We start from the raw sequence: 17,329 nt of genomic DNA, 5'->3' as shown, positions 1-17,329 counted from the left end.
CTTTCCATTCATACTGATCTAGAATATTCTTCCCCATTCACACTGTTCTGCAATGCTCTCCCTATTAACATTGTTCTAGAATATTCTTCCCCATTCACACTGTTCTACAATGCTCTCCGTATTTCCACTGTTCATGTTCTCACCTTTCACACTGATCTAGAATACCCTTCCCCTTTTACTTCATTCTACAATCTTCTCCTCTTTTGTGGTCCCCCCATTCACACCATTCTAGAGACAAGAACATTCATACCCATTCACAGTTTAGAATGTTATTCTCTATTAATTTATTTCCCCTCGTTAACTCTCTTTTATTTGCTCTCTCTGTTTCCCTCCCTCTCATTTATTCTCCTCAGTCTTTTTCCAGATTCAAAGCTCTCTCTCCTCTCTCTTCCCCTTCTTTATCTACTTCTTCTTGTCTCTTCTTTCCCTTGCCCTCTCCCCATTCACTCACTTTCATTCTCGCTCATTCTCTGTCTCTCCCTGTCTCTCACTCTCTCTCTCCCTCTCTCTCATTCAGCCAGTCTCCTCGTTCCTGTCCCAGATTCAAAGCTGACCTAAATCAGTTCAGCCCCTGTGCGTTTAGTATGGCACTAACAGACGACTCATAATCTGTTCTCTTTTCTCCATGGAACCTTTAAGGAACCTTCAGCAGCATAAATTCACTACCCATTGATACTTTAGGCTTGTTTGGCTCCTCCCTCTTAAAGCCTGAACAGTATGGACACAGAAAGACACACTATGGCAAGTGGATCATATTCAGCAGGGCTGCCCAATCAGGGACCTGGAGATTTACCACCGTGTAGAGTTCAGATCCAACACAGCTGGCTCTGATATTCAGATACTGCTGAAGATCCTCATGACCTGGGTCAGTGGTGTTTGATTAGGGTTGCACCTAAACTCTGCAGCACCAGGATTGGGCACTATACGGTCACTCACTCACAAAGTGATATTTACATCTGAGTTGCTGTTGAGTATAATTAGTATTAATTTTCATATATTTATCTTCAGTTTTTAATCTCTGTGTTTTGGTCTACCTGTACAGTGGCTGGTTATGTCTTTCAGGAAGCAGTTATCATTTGCAAAATGCCTCCCTCTTCAGATCATTTTAGGCACTGCTTTAGTCTCACCAAGACGGCATCGCTTTCCGTTATGGATGTTCTGTGAAGATTACTGATGATGATATCCATCATGTTTGTAGACGTTTGAGTGACCTCAGGTCCTGTAAATGCCCTGTTTGTATCCTCAGGTGAGCAGGTGGCTGTGTTCCGTGGTCAGGATGGGAAGGCGTATGTGGTGGATGCCTACTGCCCCCACCTGGGAGCCAATCTGGCTGTTGGGGGCAGAGTGGTGGGCAGCTGTATCGAATGCCCCTTCCATGGGTGGCAGTTCCGTGGAGAGGATGGGAAGTGTGTCAGGATTCCGTATGCTGAGAAAGGTAAGAGATCACACTGTCAGTCCACACTATTGACATCTTGTTGATAGATAGAACAGTATAACAATATAAAACATGTTTCGTTGCAGATAAATGTATGACATGAACTGCTTATACTTCAAGTAACTTTTTAGAAAACTACAAAAACAGATTGTAGGTGATTCCATAATGATTGAGGTAGATGTATAGAATTGAGAATGAAGTTGTAATAAAATTAATTTCCAAAATACCTTATATTTTATAAGTGGTGATCAAACCTGAAGGCAGGAAATTACTATAAATTGATCATTTATCATTGAATACCTTCTTATACAATGCTAAATTATATATAAAAAACTATATATATAATTAATTGAATAAAACATCTAAAGCTACATTCTGGTGTCTTTATAATATTTTTCTTTATAAATGATTATAAAATAATGTACAAATCTACAATATCAAAATAAAATAATATAAAATAAGTTATTATTATACTAAAAAAGTTATTAATGTGTCAAGTCACTACAAACTTTTGAACCGTAGTATGCACACAGCAACCTCCACAAATATTGGCACCCCTGGTAAACATGTGCAAAACAGGCTGTAAAAAACATTCTTTGTTGATTATCCTTTTGATATTTCATTCAAAATATTAACAAAAATCTAACTTTTACTTGAAGTACAACAACTGAAAAAAGCTACATCTTATCAGGAAATCAGTATTTTTCTCAAATCTGTGTGTGCCACGATTGTTGACACCTCTTCATTCAATACTTTGTGCACCCTCCCTTTGCAAACATAACAGCTCTGAGTGTTCTCATATGATGCTTAATGAGACTGGAGAACTCATGGCAAGTGATCTGAGTCCATTCCTCCATATAGAACCTCTCCAGATCCTTCAGATTCTGAGGTCCACACTGTGGACTCGCCACTTTAGCTCATCACACAGGTTTTCTATGATGTTTAGGTCATGTTTGTGTAGGTTTTAAGTAGTGCTATGAATCATTGTCCTGTCGGAAGATCCAAACTATGGCCCAGTTAAGCTTCCTGGCTGAGAGAGTCAGGTTTTCATTTTATTTCTGCTGGTACTTGATAGAGTCTGTGATACCATGTGTCCGAATATCCTTGGATTTTTTTCCACTTGGACCATCCTCCTCACTGTGTGTGCAGTCAATATAGACATACATCCTATTCCTGCCAGATTCTTAACATATCCAGTTGTATTCAGCTTCTTAATTATTGCCCTGATGTTGGAAATGGGCATTTTCAACTGTTTAGTGATTTGTGTTGAGGCATTTCCTGATTTGTGCAGCTCATCAACCTTTTTTCGCACATCATTAATGTATTTTCTGGTCTTTCTCATAGTGATGGACTGAGGGAATTTGACCTTTGTTTCATCTAATATTCCCCAGTGAAACATGAAGTCATGGCTGACCATTTAAGCATTTCTAAATGCTCAGGTCAACGTAAAATATGACTGTGAATATACTTTATTCATATTTCACTCATGAATTTATAGGGGTGCCATAACTGTGGCACACAGATTTACGAAAAATATTTATTTCATGACAAGATTTAGTTTTTTCATTCAATCATTATACCTTAAATAAAGGTTAGATTTTTTGCTGTTATTTAGAATCAAAGGTTAAAAAGGGTAAGTAGTTAAGAATATTTGTTACAGCTCATTTTGCTCATAAATACCAGGGGTGCCAATATTTGTAGAGGGCATTATAGTTAAATAAAACGCATACAAAGACAGATATTAAAAAAACATTGAACTACTGATATATATATAAATTATATATTTTATTTTATATATATATATATATATAAAGATATTGTATATTTTTGTTAGTTACTAACTGATGTGACTATTTTTTCTGTCTATATTCCGGCGTGTAAAATGGTATCTTTTAATTGCATGGTCAGTTCCTGAGTTTGCTAAGGTGCGCTGCTGGCCGAGCTGTGAGGTCAACGGGCAGGTGCTGGTGTGGTTCCACTGTGACGGAGAGCAGCCAGGCTGGAAAGTTCCAGAGCAGAGAGAGATCAGCCGGGGAGAGTGGGTGTACCGTGGACGAACAGAGCACTTCATCAATGCACACATAGAGGTACTGCTGAGGCTGGGGGGGGGTATGACGTTCATAAAACAACCTTTATACACTACATGGACAAAAGTATTGGGACAGTCAAGTTCTTCCACACCAAACTCACCCAGTCAGGCCTTTATGGACCTTGCTTTGTGCACTGGGGCTCAGTCATGCTGGAACAGAAAAGGTTCTTCCCCAAACTGTTCCCACAAAGTTAGAAGCATAGAATTGCCCGAAATGTCTTGGTGCTGAAACATTAAGATTTCCCTTCTCTGGAACTAAGGGTTCTAGACCAACCCCTGAAAAACAACCCCATATCATCATCCCTCCTCCACCAAACTTTACAGCTGGCACATTGCAGTCAGGCAGGTGATGTTCTCCTGGCATTCGCCAAACCCAGACTCGTCCATCAGACTGACAGATGGAGAAGTGTGATTCATCACTCTGAAACCATAAAAATTAAGCTTTCAGTTAAAAAAAAGCTACACTGCAGAGGTTTTGGGGTTTAGTGACCTCTCTGGTGGGAAAGCATTTTGTAGTCTGGGTTGTGCTTTGGACCCCTTCCCAGAGTGGAGAGAACCTGAAGATTGCAAACACGTTGAAAGAGAATTCAGTCAAACTTGGCTTCTTCTGAGGACGTGAGTGAATTATCTACTATTGTCATCATATCTTCATCAGTATAATGTTGATTTTGCATTTGAGACCTAAACATCCAGCTGGACCATATTTTAGCATCTTTTCTTTCTTCTGACTCAATAAATCTGTCAATTTTAAATCTTATAGTGAACAAAGACAATCAAAATTGTCCTTCTTTGAACAATAACAGTGTGTGTCTGTCTTTTTGTGTTAACCTTGTCCATTAATTATCACAATAGTTACCTTTTTATCTTATCTTATGTGCACTGAGGGGCCGATGTCACGGAAAACTGCATTTTCCTCACTTTTCTGAAATGCACCGTTCCTAAAGTTCATCAAAAGTAATGTTAAAATGAATTTTGTGTGTTTTATGTTAGTACATAAAACTACATAGATGTCCTAAGTGGACTTTAGGGACAAAAATAAGATACAAGAAAAACAGATAATGAGTAGGATATGAGTCTTTTAATATTAGGTGTGTAAAAATGCGAATGAAGGTGACAGTAACATCTGCATTTATTTACCTGCAGGAAATCCCTGAAAACGCTGCAGACATCGCTCACCTGGCCCATCTCCACACTCCAGGCATTGTGAGTGGAGTGGATTTGCGCTACACCAACAGTAAAACCTGGGAGTTTATTCGCCATGACTGGAAGGTGAGCATCACTGTGGGCCAGCTGTAGATCCTACTTCTTCCTGGATGCCACAAGGCCTGCAGGCTTTTCTTCCAGGAATACACACTGATTACTGTACTTTTCCTAACTGGGTGCCTCCATCCACTACAGAGACGTCTGTTTTTCGAAAATGAAATGTTCACATCGTCCGTTTTAACTGCACATCCTACGGATATCGAAATAATATGAGGAAATTCATACCATTTGCTTAATGACTCACTGTGATACCATCACTATGATTTGTACATTCCAATCCCGCTTGTGCTCAAAAGTTTCTTTTTGATTCAATCCACACTGACACAGTGCCAGCCCATTTAAACAGGTTCAACGTTTATATTCTTAAAAAAGTGGCTCGGCGAAAAGTTTTCCACTAATTTAGCCTAAATATAGTAGACCAGCCGAGACACATTTGATGTTTTTTGCTTCTTCACTTTTAAGCTAGAGCTATGAGGCTTGAAGCCAGTGGTCACCTAGAAGCCAACACCAGAAACCAGTGGTCACCTCTTGGTTTAAAATTGCTGCCCACGATGTTCAGCTACAAAGTTTTTATAGTTCACAGTGAGTCATAATGTGTCCTAAACCACACTGATGATTCTGTGTGACCTTAATGAAGACTTGAATGTAGTTCCAGAGAATTTTTGGGTGACTACTGACTTCTAGTATTTGTTAGCAATGTTAGCCTCATATCTCTAGTGCAAAACTGAAGAAGCAACATTTTTCAAAGGTTTTTTTTATGCCTTTAAATTTACACTGAAAGATGTAATGCAGTGGATTTACTTGACCCGACTCTCTACATCATTTCCACATGAATAAAATAATTATTGCCAAATGAAACACGAAATTCTGTTGACATAATGTGTTTTAATAATGATGAACACGTTTAAATCAAGTAAACTCAATGCAGCACATTTTATAGTGTATAAAACCAATGCGAACATTTATATTCTTTATTGTGTGAATAGATAAATCTGTATAACACTAAATAGAAAAGGTGGGTATTAGCTGTGACAACTTTATTTAAGTGTTTTGTTCATTTTTTAAAGTCAAAATTAGTACACGTCCTCTACAGAGAATACACTTACAGTTTGTTTGCTGAATATAACATATGAAAAAAATAAAAGCATAAAATGTAACTTTTTTCAGTATGTTAAAATCAGCAAATAACAAAAAAATGTGTGCTAATATTTGCAAAAAAGTGCCATATTTAAGTTCCTTGTAGAGAATGAGTTACCTTACTCTAAGGGTGTTCAATGTTTTGTGTACGACTGTAAACTGATGTGATCGTTTTCACCTGTAGCGCTTTGTGTGTCTGTTTTCAGGTGGAGTGGAATCCAGAGCCTGAGCCTAATAAGCACTGTTCTCAGATGCTGGTGAAGCACGCTCTGACTGTGTTCGGACGTCACTGGCCTCTTTTGGACTTGAGCGTGGTGGCCAGACAGGTAATATATCTGAACTGACAGGCAGGGGGCAGCAGAGAGCTTTCAGACTGAGAGAAGTGCTGACTGAGCTGTGACTAATGAGTAGTCATAGGCCAGTCTTGCTGTCAAATATGATTGCACTTCCGTTCTTTAGTAGAGTTGCTTGTGAATAACATGGAGCCCAGGCCCACTGAAGTAAAGCGTGTTGAATTATATAGAGCAAATTATAGAGCAAATTATAGAGCATGTCGTGGCATATTATTGCATTTAACACAATGGCATGATTTTTATTTGCCTTTAGAACAGATCATATTAAATGGAGATGAGAGACCCAACCAAGGCAGGCACAGTAGCAGTGCATCTGTCCTGTAGTTAGGACTGGAAAATATGACTATATTTATCGTTATCATGATAAATTGCATCACATTCTGTCACATCGTCAGGACTTAAAGAACACAGACTTATTAATTTCATTACAAAGAGACTATAATTGGATTATCTAATTGGATTTTGAGCTGATCAGTTTGTGAAATGTTACATAAAATCACTGTATTCATAATTTTTTATAGTAATTTTAATGAGGGTTTTCCAACTTATCAAACCTCAGACATTATCAATATTGTAATGCATACTGTGTATTGAGAAAATATCTTGCAGTATAACTAAAAAAATCCTTCCTCTCACACAAATATAAAGGATTTTATGCATATGGTACTGTGCGAAAGTCGATAGGGAAAATAAGTGAAAACAGGAGCGTTCAAACCTGGAAAATGGGCCTCCTAACAACCACCTGGAAGAGCTGGTCGACACCAAAACTGCCCCCATCAGATAAACAGGACTTAAAGCTCTCATCTTTGAGAGAGAGGAGAAAATCAAGCTGCTTCAGATCTGAAAACATCCACAGGTGTTTCTGTCCATCCTTCCACTGTAAGAAGACGACTCAGCGCTATGGGTCTGAAAGGATGTGTAGCCATCAAGCTGAACAATGGACTGACCACTCCAGAGTCCAGACCTCGGCATCCCTGGGTGTGTGACTTTGGTGGTGTGGAAAAATATCCCTGCAGATTTCTTTGAAAATCTTAGTCCCCTGAAAAATGGGAGCTGTAATAAAGGCAGAGTGGACACAATACATGCTGATAGATTTGATATTATATTTAGTTTGTTGGGCTTGTTTCTGTTAAACATATAGGAAATTTAAATGAGATCTCCTCTGGATCTCAGGTTCTTCTCCTAGACGTGGTAAAGTCCAGTTTGAAATCAGAGTGAGACTTAAGCCATTTTCTCCTGTTTCTGAAATTCTTTCTTGTCACAGATGTGGCTCAACTCTTTAGTGTCTGACTCGTCTCAGCTGAATAATATCTCCATGAGAAAAGTGTGAGATCTCATCGTTTTCTTATAGCGCTCTTTTATATATTACAGAACTCCATCAGTGTAGAAGGAGATCTCTCGCTTTTCTCCTTCATCACCAGAACTTCTCACAGTGAAACACTGATGTTAATCTCCTCTTTTCTCCTAAGGGGGGGGGGGTTAGGAGAAACAATTCAGAAATCTGTGTCATAAATCATTAATATAATATTAAGATCTGCTTCATTCCTCTAAGACAATCTTAAGAAAGATATTCTTCCCTCTGGGATATGTCCTGCTTTCATAATCATAACTTTCATAATGACCATTTTGACTGGAAAGTAAATAAACGAAGGCTGATCTTTTGCACAGCACTGCAGTCAGTAAAAGGGAGTTTTGTACAGCTGTAAAACATTCAGTCCTTCACACACAGTTCACCTCCAGCATTCGCTTATTTGTGTCTAGACTGTGGGATTGTGGCGTCTTTCAAAAGCGCTACCTTGTAACCATGGCAACGCTAATTAAATGTAGCAGTATGTGGGAGAAGTGTCATAACTCAAGGCAACACAGGAGTGTGCGGTGCAGTGAAGCTGAAGGTCATTGGACTCCTCGCGGTTTAGCGCGAGCTCAGAGGAAAGCTGGGCTTGTTTGTGCTGAAGATGCTTCTTCTAGAGTGAAACGTTTGGGATTTGGCTCGTGATGCAGTGTGATGTAATATCATATGACACAGATGAGCAATGATGAGACAGACAATGATATAATCCAGAATTACTTACAAACAGTGTAAGAGGCTCGTCGCTAGAGATGAGAAACAGTGAACAATGCCTGTCCGTGATCTGTCCAAAAGTATTCAGACAGTCTATCTTTTTACTCAATTCAGCTACTTTAAGGTGCACACATTAATGAGTCAGATACCCAGTTGTGCTCACACAGCTTGTATAATCATTGACCAATAGAATGAGACACGCTGGAGCCACTGCACATGAGCCTGAGGTCACCATATCTAATGACAAGCTTGGACTAGAGGGGTCTAAAGCCCCCCAGCGCTGGGCTGTTGAGCAGTGGAACTGTGATCTCTGTAGTGATGGAGCTCCATCCAATACCTTTGGGATGAGTTGGAGTGACTCAGAGCTGATCATCCAACATCAGTACCTGACCTCACTAATGCTCTTGCGGCTGAATGCAGTCAAATCCGCACAGCAATGTTCCAACATTTAGTGTAAAGCCTTCCTAGAAGAGTAGAGGCTGTTACTGCAGTAAAGGGGGACAAACTCACTATTAACACCCTTCATTTCAGAAGAAACTTATACAAACTTTTAGACATGCAGTCTTTCACAAAAGTTTGTGTTGATGTTGATGAAAATAAGTTAACACATCTTGTACTGAGGACACATCTCTGCACATTTTAATGAACAATTACGGTTTATTTTCTGAGCTTATCATGCTTGGAAAACATAAAACATAACATGGCAAATAAATAGAAATTATGCACTAAAATGTGCAAAAACATATAATGTTTAAGTGTGCCCCTGTAGAGGATGTGTTAACATATTTTCACTTAGAAAATCAGCAAAAACATAATTTGACCAGGGATTTTTAAACATTTATATGCGACTGTATAGTGTATATCATCTAAATCTGTATTGGTGGCACACAGCAATGTTGATTTTCAGTTTTAGTGGTACGAGCATTATATCCATGATAACCTGATCCCTGATTTATTTATGTTTTTTATTCCTTTTTGTGCAGTTTGCGCTTAAATACTTTCTTATTTATTTTTCCCTGGAGGTCCTCATGACATTTAGGTCAGTGATTTTACCAAAAACCTTTTCCTGACCATTTTACAGTCTATTTTAGACATAAACTAAACTGTCCTGTATTGTGCCTCATTCAAAAAGCAGATTGAAACACTCTGTATAACTTCAGCATGAGCATGAAACTGCTGTAGGCTGAATACATGGATATCACAAAAACCATGAATTCCAAACGGGGTATTTATGCAGCTTAATTTCCATATATGGACTGTATTGAATGGGGAGTGAAGGGTACGTTTAGAAACTACATTAAACATCCAGCTTCATTTTAGAAATTCTGTTTTTCTACATATGGACCCTTGAAGTAGCTAAATTCACTAATTAGCATTCAGAAGAAGGGATGTCTGGATACATTAGACATGTAGTACTGCCTATCACTGTTTATGACAGTATGCAGCAGGTCTTTGTGTTGCTTTATGATTGAGAACTAACAGGCACTGTGCGTGTGTGTTCAGGTGGGTCCGGGTTTGGTGTTCCTGCTGTTTGACCACAGTTTCCTGGGCCGGGGGGTGATCATGCACTGCGTGACCCCGGTGGAGCCTCTGCTGCAGTGTGTCTCACACACTATCTTCTACCAGAGCAGCATCCCTCCACTGGTTCCAAAGTTTATCCTGCGAGCAGAGTGCATCCAGGTAACACACACACACACACACTCGTACAGTGCAATAACACAGCTCTAACTGCTGTAACAACTCCTCCATCTGATCACACTCACTGCAGGCCTGGAAGTGTAATTATCACACTGTTTATGTCTCAATGGAGTGAGTAGTGTGATTACAAAACACAAAAAAATAATGGGGGTACATTTCTTGTGTTCAGTGCCAGTGCCAAAATTTTATATAATGATAATCCCTTAACCTTATGTCACAGTTTACAGGTCACAGATACCAGTCAGGTCAAGTTAAATTAGCATAGCTTTTTGAACCACTTTCTGCAGGACTCCTCGTCCTCCTAGAACAGGGGTCGGCAACATACGGCTCCTCTTTTACTGCCCTGTTGTGGCCCCACAGCAGAATTAGATTTGTAGGTAAAAATAAAATAATCCTCCTTTACAGTAAAATAAAGCTCTGCTGATCGTTCAACACAGTTTTAACAATAAATGGTCTTAAATGCTGGAGTTAATGTAGCCTATAACTATTAGTTCACCAACATTTAACCCTGAAGATCAGCGCAGACTGCTGGTCATCACAGTAACGCAGACAACAGTCTCACCTAGCTAGTAGCTAACAAAAGGCAAAGCGAAAGATTTAAGACAAACATCAATAATTTCAAGACGAATGGACTTATTTGCATTTATAATCACTCCACCTGGTTTCCTGATACGTTTAATCTGCAATTAGAAACTGTCAAACACTAGAAAGTCTCAAAGCTGAAGTCGCTTCTCGTTCTCCAGCTTCTTGTTCGAATCTTCCGGTTCCGCCTTAAATGGTGCAGCAGTTACATTCTGGCACCTCAGGCACCATTTAAGGTGGAACGGGAAAATTCGAACAAGAATCTGGCGAATGAGCAGCGACTTCGGCCTTGTAAAGAAATTGAACGTTGAGAGATATTTTACAAGAAACTATACTTTTGCGGAAAAGTTTCCTGTCAGAGATGCGAGAAAAGCAGCTATAGAGCTCAGTGCAGAGCAAAGTGAGTCTGCATTTTTGTTTATATTAAATTTTTAGCCTGTACTACTACATTAGCACATACTGAGACATATTTACAGCCAAGATGGTAAAATGGACATAAAATGTTGTGGCTCCCAAGGTGGTTTGATTTTTGTTGACAGGAGAAAATGGCTCTTCTTAACATTTGGGTTGCCAACTTAGAAAATCAATATATATATATATATATATATATATATATATATATATATATATATATATAATTATATATATATAATTATATATTTTTATTAATACAGTCAAGGTAAAGTTCTTTAAAAATGGAGCCAGAAACCTTTTTATTTTTATATGATTTATTTTTATTTATTTATTTTTTTATTCGAGCTGGAGATCCCCTCTCTGTCTTATATATCTCTCTTTCTGCTCTTTGCTCCCTAAAACAAAACAAAACGTTGGCGTAAGTTTTGCATCAGACCACATTGGCTTTTTAAACATTTGTAAACAAATTTTTGACTCAGTTTAAACCCAATACATACATTTAAAAGTGTCTCCTCAGCTGCTCTTCGCTCTACTGACGCCGCCATGTTCTCAAATCCTCGAGTGATCGAGTGATCCACCCATTGGAACCTTAGTTGCCATGTAAAAGAAGGACACATTTCTTGGCTGCAGATGAAAGAGCCTTCAAAACGGGACGGCCTAGTCGTGCCGCTGTGACGCAATCGGCCTTCAAATGCAGCCCCCGAAGGACGCAGCCCCTGAATTGGAACACAGCGAATATCATTAGTGTTGAATATTGTGACATGTTTGCCTATCTATTATTTATTTAGTTATTTTTATTTAAAAATTGAATGAGTCATTAGTCATTATGTTTCATAATTTCATTAAATTCATTATATTTAACATTTGTTTGTAATTGAGCCCAACTAGCATTGCATTGAGTTTTACTGTAAGTACTAGACAGCAATTGATTCAGTGACTTAACTGGAAAAACCTCTGGGTTTTGTCATCGTAAGTCAATATCGGTAATTGATTGTCTTCTTGGCCGTTTGACAGGGATGTGATTATGTGGAACAGTAATAAGACATGACACTGCAGTCCCTGTACTACATCACCCTGAGGGACCTCAGGTCTTGATCAATAATTCAGGTTTTCCCTAATAAGCAATCAATAAGAGAGATGGACTGTGTGTTCTGTGGCAGTTTGAGCGGGACGTGATGATTTGGAACAATAAGAAGTACATCTCCAACCCCATGCTGGTGAAGGAGGACTCAGCCATCCAGAAGCACCGGCGCTGGTTCAGCCAGTTTTACAGTGAGAACAGCCCCCGCCTGCGCTACCAACACGACACGCTGGACTTCTGACCACGCACGGCCCTGATGCAAGGTACTGTAACCAAAGTGAGGTGGACGGATAGGAGATACAGAATGAGACTGCTGTACTGCCACAAGAAGGAACTGTAATTGCTGGTCTACCATGCCATATCTTTCAATAGACAGAGGCCAAAAAGAGTTTCTTGTGTGATGCTGTAGAACAGGGGTATTTAATCAAAATTCAATAAGGTCCAGTTAGAGAAAATTTCCTCAAGCAGAGGTCCGGAACATCATAATGTCTAACTTGCATCATGATTCAGTGCCGTATACTCTATACTGAAGTAGCCTAGTAGGTATATCAGCATCTTATACAGTCAACAACTGAATGTCAAATCAAATAAAGTACAATTCAGTCATATTTCAACAACATTTGTGGTCAGTTTTCTCTTTTTAGAGCACGTCATGTGAAATAACTTCCCTATGACTCACTTTCTCGCCTCGTCCCTCCCCTGTGTGTGCATTACTCACTGGAGTCTCAGTGCTCATCGTAATGCACAGATCTGATTGGCTGAGTAGCGTCACGTGTAATATGTACAATGCGTGCGATTGGTCTGTGAGTTTCCCGGGCTGCTAAAGTGAAACCGTAAAGGCTAGAAAAGTTACCTCTGCTGTAGAAGAACCACTCTCAATACACGGTCCTTTACAAAAATTGTGAGTGTAAAGAACATTTTGAAGTTCAAGGAACCTTCACCTTATGCAAAGGTAAGAAAGAAGAACCCTTAAATTGGCATCGAACCTTTAGATTATGTGAAGGTTCTTCAAACTTTTGAAAAGTTTTTCGCACTCAGAAATCTCTGTTGCAAAGATGCTTCTTTAGTGAACCAAAAGTAGCAGTTGTGGCACCTTTATTTTTAAAAGTGCGGAGGTCTCAGGACACCTAACCTTCTTTTGAAGTTCATTCACTGTTACTTTTCAATTATGTTATAGGTTTTACTAATATAAAACGCCTGTTGTGTAATACTTTGAGTATATTTCGCTTCAACAAACAGTGCTCAGTGTAAACAATTATTTCTTTCATTTTATATTTATGGCATTTGGCATCCAGAGTGACTTACAATTTGATCATTTTACACAGGTAGGTGAAGGTAGTGTTCGGAGTCTTGCCCAAGGACTCTAATGGGTATAGTGTAGGGTGCTTACCCAGGCGGGCACTGAACCCCAATCTACAGCGCAGAAGGCAGAGGTGTTACCCACTACACTATACCATCTTCCCTGTTATGAAGTGGGGGTTTCTCTGAATAATGTTTTGACAGTTTTCTTTTCCGAACTGTTGTTAAAAGAACATATTGAAGCTCTTTTAGCCCAAAGGTGATTTAAACGCCTGAGTGGTTTGAGTGCTGACATCACGCAAGGGAGAAAATGTGTCCAGTTTTCAGTGTAGCACTGTTACTAGTACAGTCACTAATATTTATGCGGGATATTGTTTTCTTCTAAATAAACATGCCTAGTCTCTAATATGCTAATTTATAGCAAACCTGTAATGAAATCATGTTATAAATGTTCATTTATTGATACAACAGTAAGCCATAACAGTTCGTTTCAGGGCTACTGTTAGATGCAGTGTTAAATTTAGTGGTAAAATATGATATGATAATATACCAATGATTCATTGTGTTTATTAATAATGAGGTTGCCAGGTAATGTGATGGTTAAAGATTATTTCATGTACATGGTTTTTTAGTAATTTGGGAGAACTCTAAAGTTGTCAGCGTTGTGCCCGTGTTAGGAACTCCAGGCCTAAGCAGTTTTTTTTTATGGGAAAATTGAATGTCATTTTTGACCCTGCGGTAAACAAAAGTTCCAAACCCAATACTGTGTGTGCATTTGTTCATCTAAATTTATTGTATCCTCTGAGTTACAAGGTTGTTAAAAAGTTGAAATACAAATATTGCTGCTTGCGTGCTAAGACTGCTGCACATTCAACTGACATCATAGGAATTAGGCAACCCCACCAAAATACCCCAAACCAGCAGACTTTGTCAAGTGTGGTAGCTAAGTTGCTCTGGGAGTAGTAGCCTACAGTTAGCTGGTGCTGATATGTAATAGTGTTGAAATTTCATAGTAAACTTACTTTCATGGAGCATCATTTTAATGGAGCGTTTGCTTGCTGGTAGCTTGGAAGAAGCATTATTCATATTTGACTGCTGAGCAACCTTGTAATTTAGAGGATCGAGGTTAGTCATTCCGTTTGAATTCAGATAAAGTTGTTACTGCATGTCTAAGATTTTGTTCATCCTTTTTTGTTGCTTGTGACCTATGAAGTGTTTTAAGCCAATTCCAATAATATTACATTGTTTCACTCACGTGGAAACATCAGTATTTACTAAATCAAAAAATATCTGATCTGGGAAGTCATGTTTTGGGTTTAATATCTCCAGAAGTTTGATTCCCAGACACGTGAAATTTGGCAGAGATGAAGACAAACATGTTTTCTACCTGATCAAATGCTCAAAAGTCTCGACCACACAGCTAATTTGTGCTTATGGAGTTCTAAACATGGGAAAAGTGCAACATTTCCAGACTTTAAATTTTAGGCGCTTGTAGACACCATTTTAATAGACACCAACGCTAAAAGCCACAGCTTGTGCATAGACTACAATATTTCATTGACTTTGCATCAACACTGGAGATCTACACAATAAGGGTTCTAATAAGGGCAGGACGCCAACTACAGAATGATGCACAAATTCAGATGTCTGTTTTACTGATGTGTGCAGCCATATGAGTGCAAATCAAGTATTTTGAGTAGTTTGATCAAGTAGTTTGTTTTGCACTCGTGGCTCAGCTTGTCAGATTTTGATGTATCTTGAACAGCTGTGTGTCCCCAAACTTTTGACGGCAGTGTAATTACTTGCTACTGTATGAACATATTAGTTAAAATTAGTTTAAAAAACAAGCAAAACGGGACAAAGCATGGGTGGATAGATGGGTGAATAGACGGATGAACAGATGGATAGATGGATAACATGATGTAATGCAGAGGATATACACCGATCAGGCATAACATTATGACCACCTCCTTGTTTCTACGCTCATTGTCCATTTTATCAGCTCCACTTACTATATAGGTGCACTTTGTAGTTCATCTGTTTCTCTGCATACTTTGTTAGCCCCCTTTTACCCTGTTCTTCAGTGGTCAGGACCCCCATGGACCCTCACAGAGCAGGTACTATTTGGGTGGTGGATCATTCTCAGCACTGCAGTAACACTGACGTGGTGGTGGTGTGTTAGTGTGTGTTGTGCTGGTCTGAGTGGATCAGACATAGCAGTGCTGCTGGAGTTTTTAAACACTGTGTCCACTCACTGTCCACTCTATTAGACACTCCTACCTTGTCGGTCCACCTTGTAGATGTGAAGTCAGAGACGATAGCTCATCTGCTGCTGCACAGTTTGTGTTGGTCATCCTCTAGTCCTTCATCAGTGGTCACAGGATGCTGCCCACATGACGCTGTTGGCTGGATATTTTTGGTTGGTGGACTATTCTCAGTCCAGCAGTGACACTGAGGTGTTTAAAAACTCCTGTCTGATCCACTCAGACCAGCACAACACACACTAACACAGCATGCAGAGAAAGTCTGCAGAGAAACAGATGGACTGCAGTCTGTAATTGTAGAACTACAAAGTGCACCTATATAGTAAGTGGAGCTGATAAAATGGACAATAAGCGTAAAAACAAGGAGGTGGTCATAATGTTATGCCTGATCGGTGTAGATAGATATAGAGTTGTCACCCCTGTTTAAAGGTAACTTAGCATGTTTTCTTTCTTTTACAGCTGCTTTGCAACAATTCAGTCGGACGCTAAGGACTGGATACTTGGCTATTGACGTGATCACAACAACTACTTGACTGGTTTGGAGAAAAACTTCTTTCCCCAATTTTGGCACCTGAGAGGGTTATAGACATTTGTTCTGAGGAAAACGAGTCTGTATAACATAAAATATTCAAACGTTCTATATTAGCATTTAAAAACTCCACTGAAGTGAACACAGAGGAAGTTATTTCTCTCCATCGTGAGGACCCATCTGTCCTTGTTGAAGTGCCTCTGAAGATTATGAATCACTGAGTGAGTGGGAACTTTTCTCCCTGAGAGAAGCTACTGTAGCTTGACTTTAGATTGTTCTGCAGTCGGGGGAAATCAACACCTCGCTGACTGAAGAGCTCTTCCAGCTAATGCAAGCAATAACAGTCGACGAGCCAGTAGATGAATTGAAGACACAAGACTCAGCCACGTGTACACTGTGAATTAAGCCATGCAAAGACAATGTCATCCTAATATATTACTAAGATACGGTGGAGTCTGAAAGTAATTGGACAGTGGTGTAGCTCTTGGTGTTTTGCTCTGTACTACAGAACAGTGGATTTGAGAAATGAAGAAGTCATTGAAGTTAAAGTGTAGCCCTTTTCGTTCAGTCACCCATCTCATGGCACCTAAACTAATCGGACAACTAAAGCTTAAAGGGGAATTCTGGCCTAAAACTAGCATTTAATATGCGGCCTTCTTAAGTGAGATTCTAAAGTAGGGGTGTTTAATTAAAATTCAATAAGGTCCAGTTAGAGAAAATTTCCTCAAGCAAAGGTCCGGAACATCATAATGTCTAACTTGCATTATGATTCGGTGCCATATACTGTTTACTGAAGTAGCCTAGTAGGTATATCAACATCTTATACAGTCAGCAACTGAATGTCAAATCAAATAAAGTACAATTTAGCAATATTTCAACAACATTTGTGGTCAGTTTTCTCTTTTTAGAGCACGTCATGTGAAATAACTTCCCTCTGACTCACTTTCTTCTCCGACTGCTGTTTCTCGCCTCGTCCCTCCCCTGTGTGTGCATTACTCACTGGAGTCTCAGTGCTCATCGTAGTGCACAGATCTGATCCGCCGAGTACCGCCACGTGTGATATGTACAAGGCATGTGATTGGTCTGTGAGTTTCCCAGGCCGCTAAAGCGAAACCGTAGAGGC

General features: G+C 39.3%; 1 protein-coding gene across 1 annotated transcript in view; it reads left to right on the top strand.

The window, feature by feature from the left end:
- The window catches only part of zgc:92275 (uncharacterized protein LOC436885 homolog), a 31,253-nt gene extending 14,217 nt beyond the window's left edge, over positions 1-17,036 (top strand). Inside the window, exons 2-8 of the mRNA XM_036588651.1 lie at positions 1,247-1,435; positions 3,344-3,522; positions 4,668-4,793; positions 6,131-6,250; positions 9,843-10,019; positions 12,194-12,377; positions 16,137-17,036. Of these exons, the coding sequence (XP_036444544.1) occupies positions 1,247-1,435; positions 3,344-3,522; positions 4,668-4,793; positions 6,131-6,250; positions 9,843-10,019; positions 12,194-12,355 (953 nt within the window). The 3' untranslated portion in view covers positions 12,356-12,377; positions 16,137-17,036. The remainder of the gene's footprint in view (positions 1-1,246; positions 1,436-3,343; positions 3,523-4,667; positions 4,794-6,130; positions 6,251-9,842; positions 10,020-12,193; positions 12,378-16,136) is intronic.
- The last annotated feature ends 293 nt before the right edge of the window (positions 17,037-17,329 follow it).

Source organism: Colossoma macropomum, unplaced genomic scaffold (assembly GCF_904425465.1).
Source record: "Colossoma macropomum unplaced genomic scaffold, Colossoma_macropomum, whole genome shotgun sequence".
In the NCBI taxonomy this organism is placed as follows: domain Eukaryota; kingdom Metazoa; phylum Chordata; class Actinopteri; order Characiformes; family Serrasalmidae; genus Colossoma; species Colossoma macropomum.
Note: the sequence above shows the minus strand (reverse complement) of the source record. Positions and strands in the feature narration are given on the sequence as shown.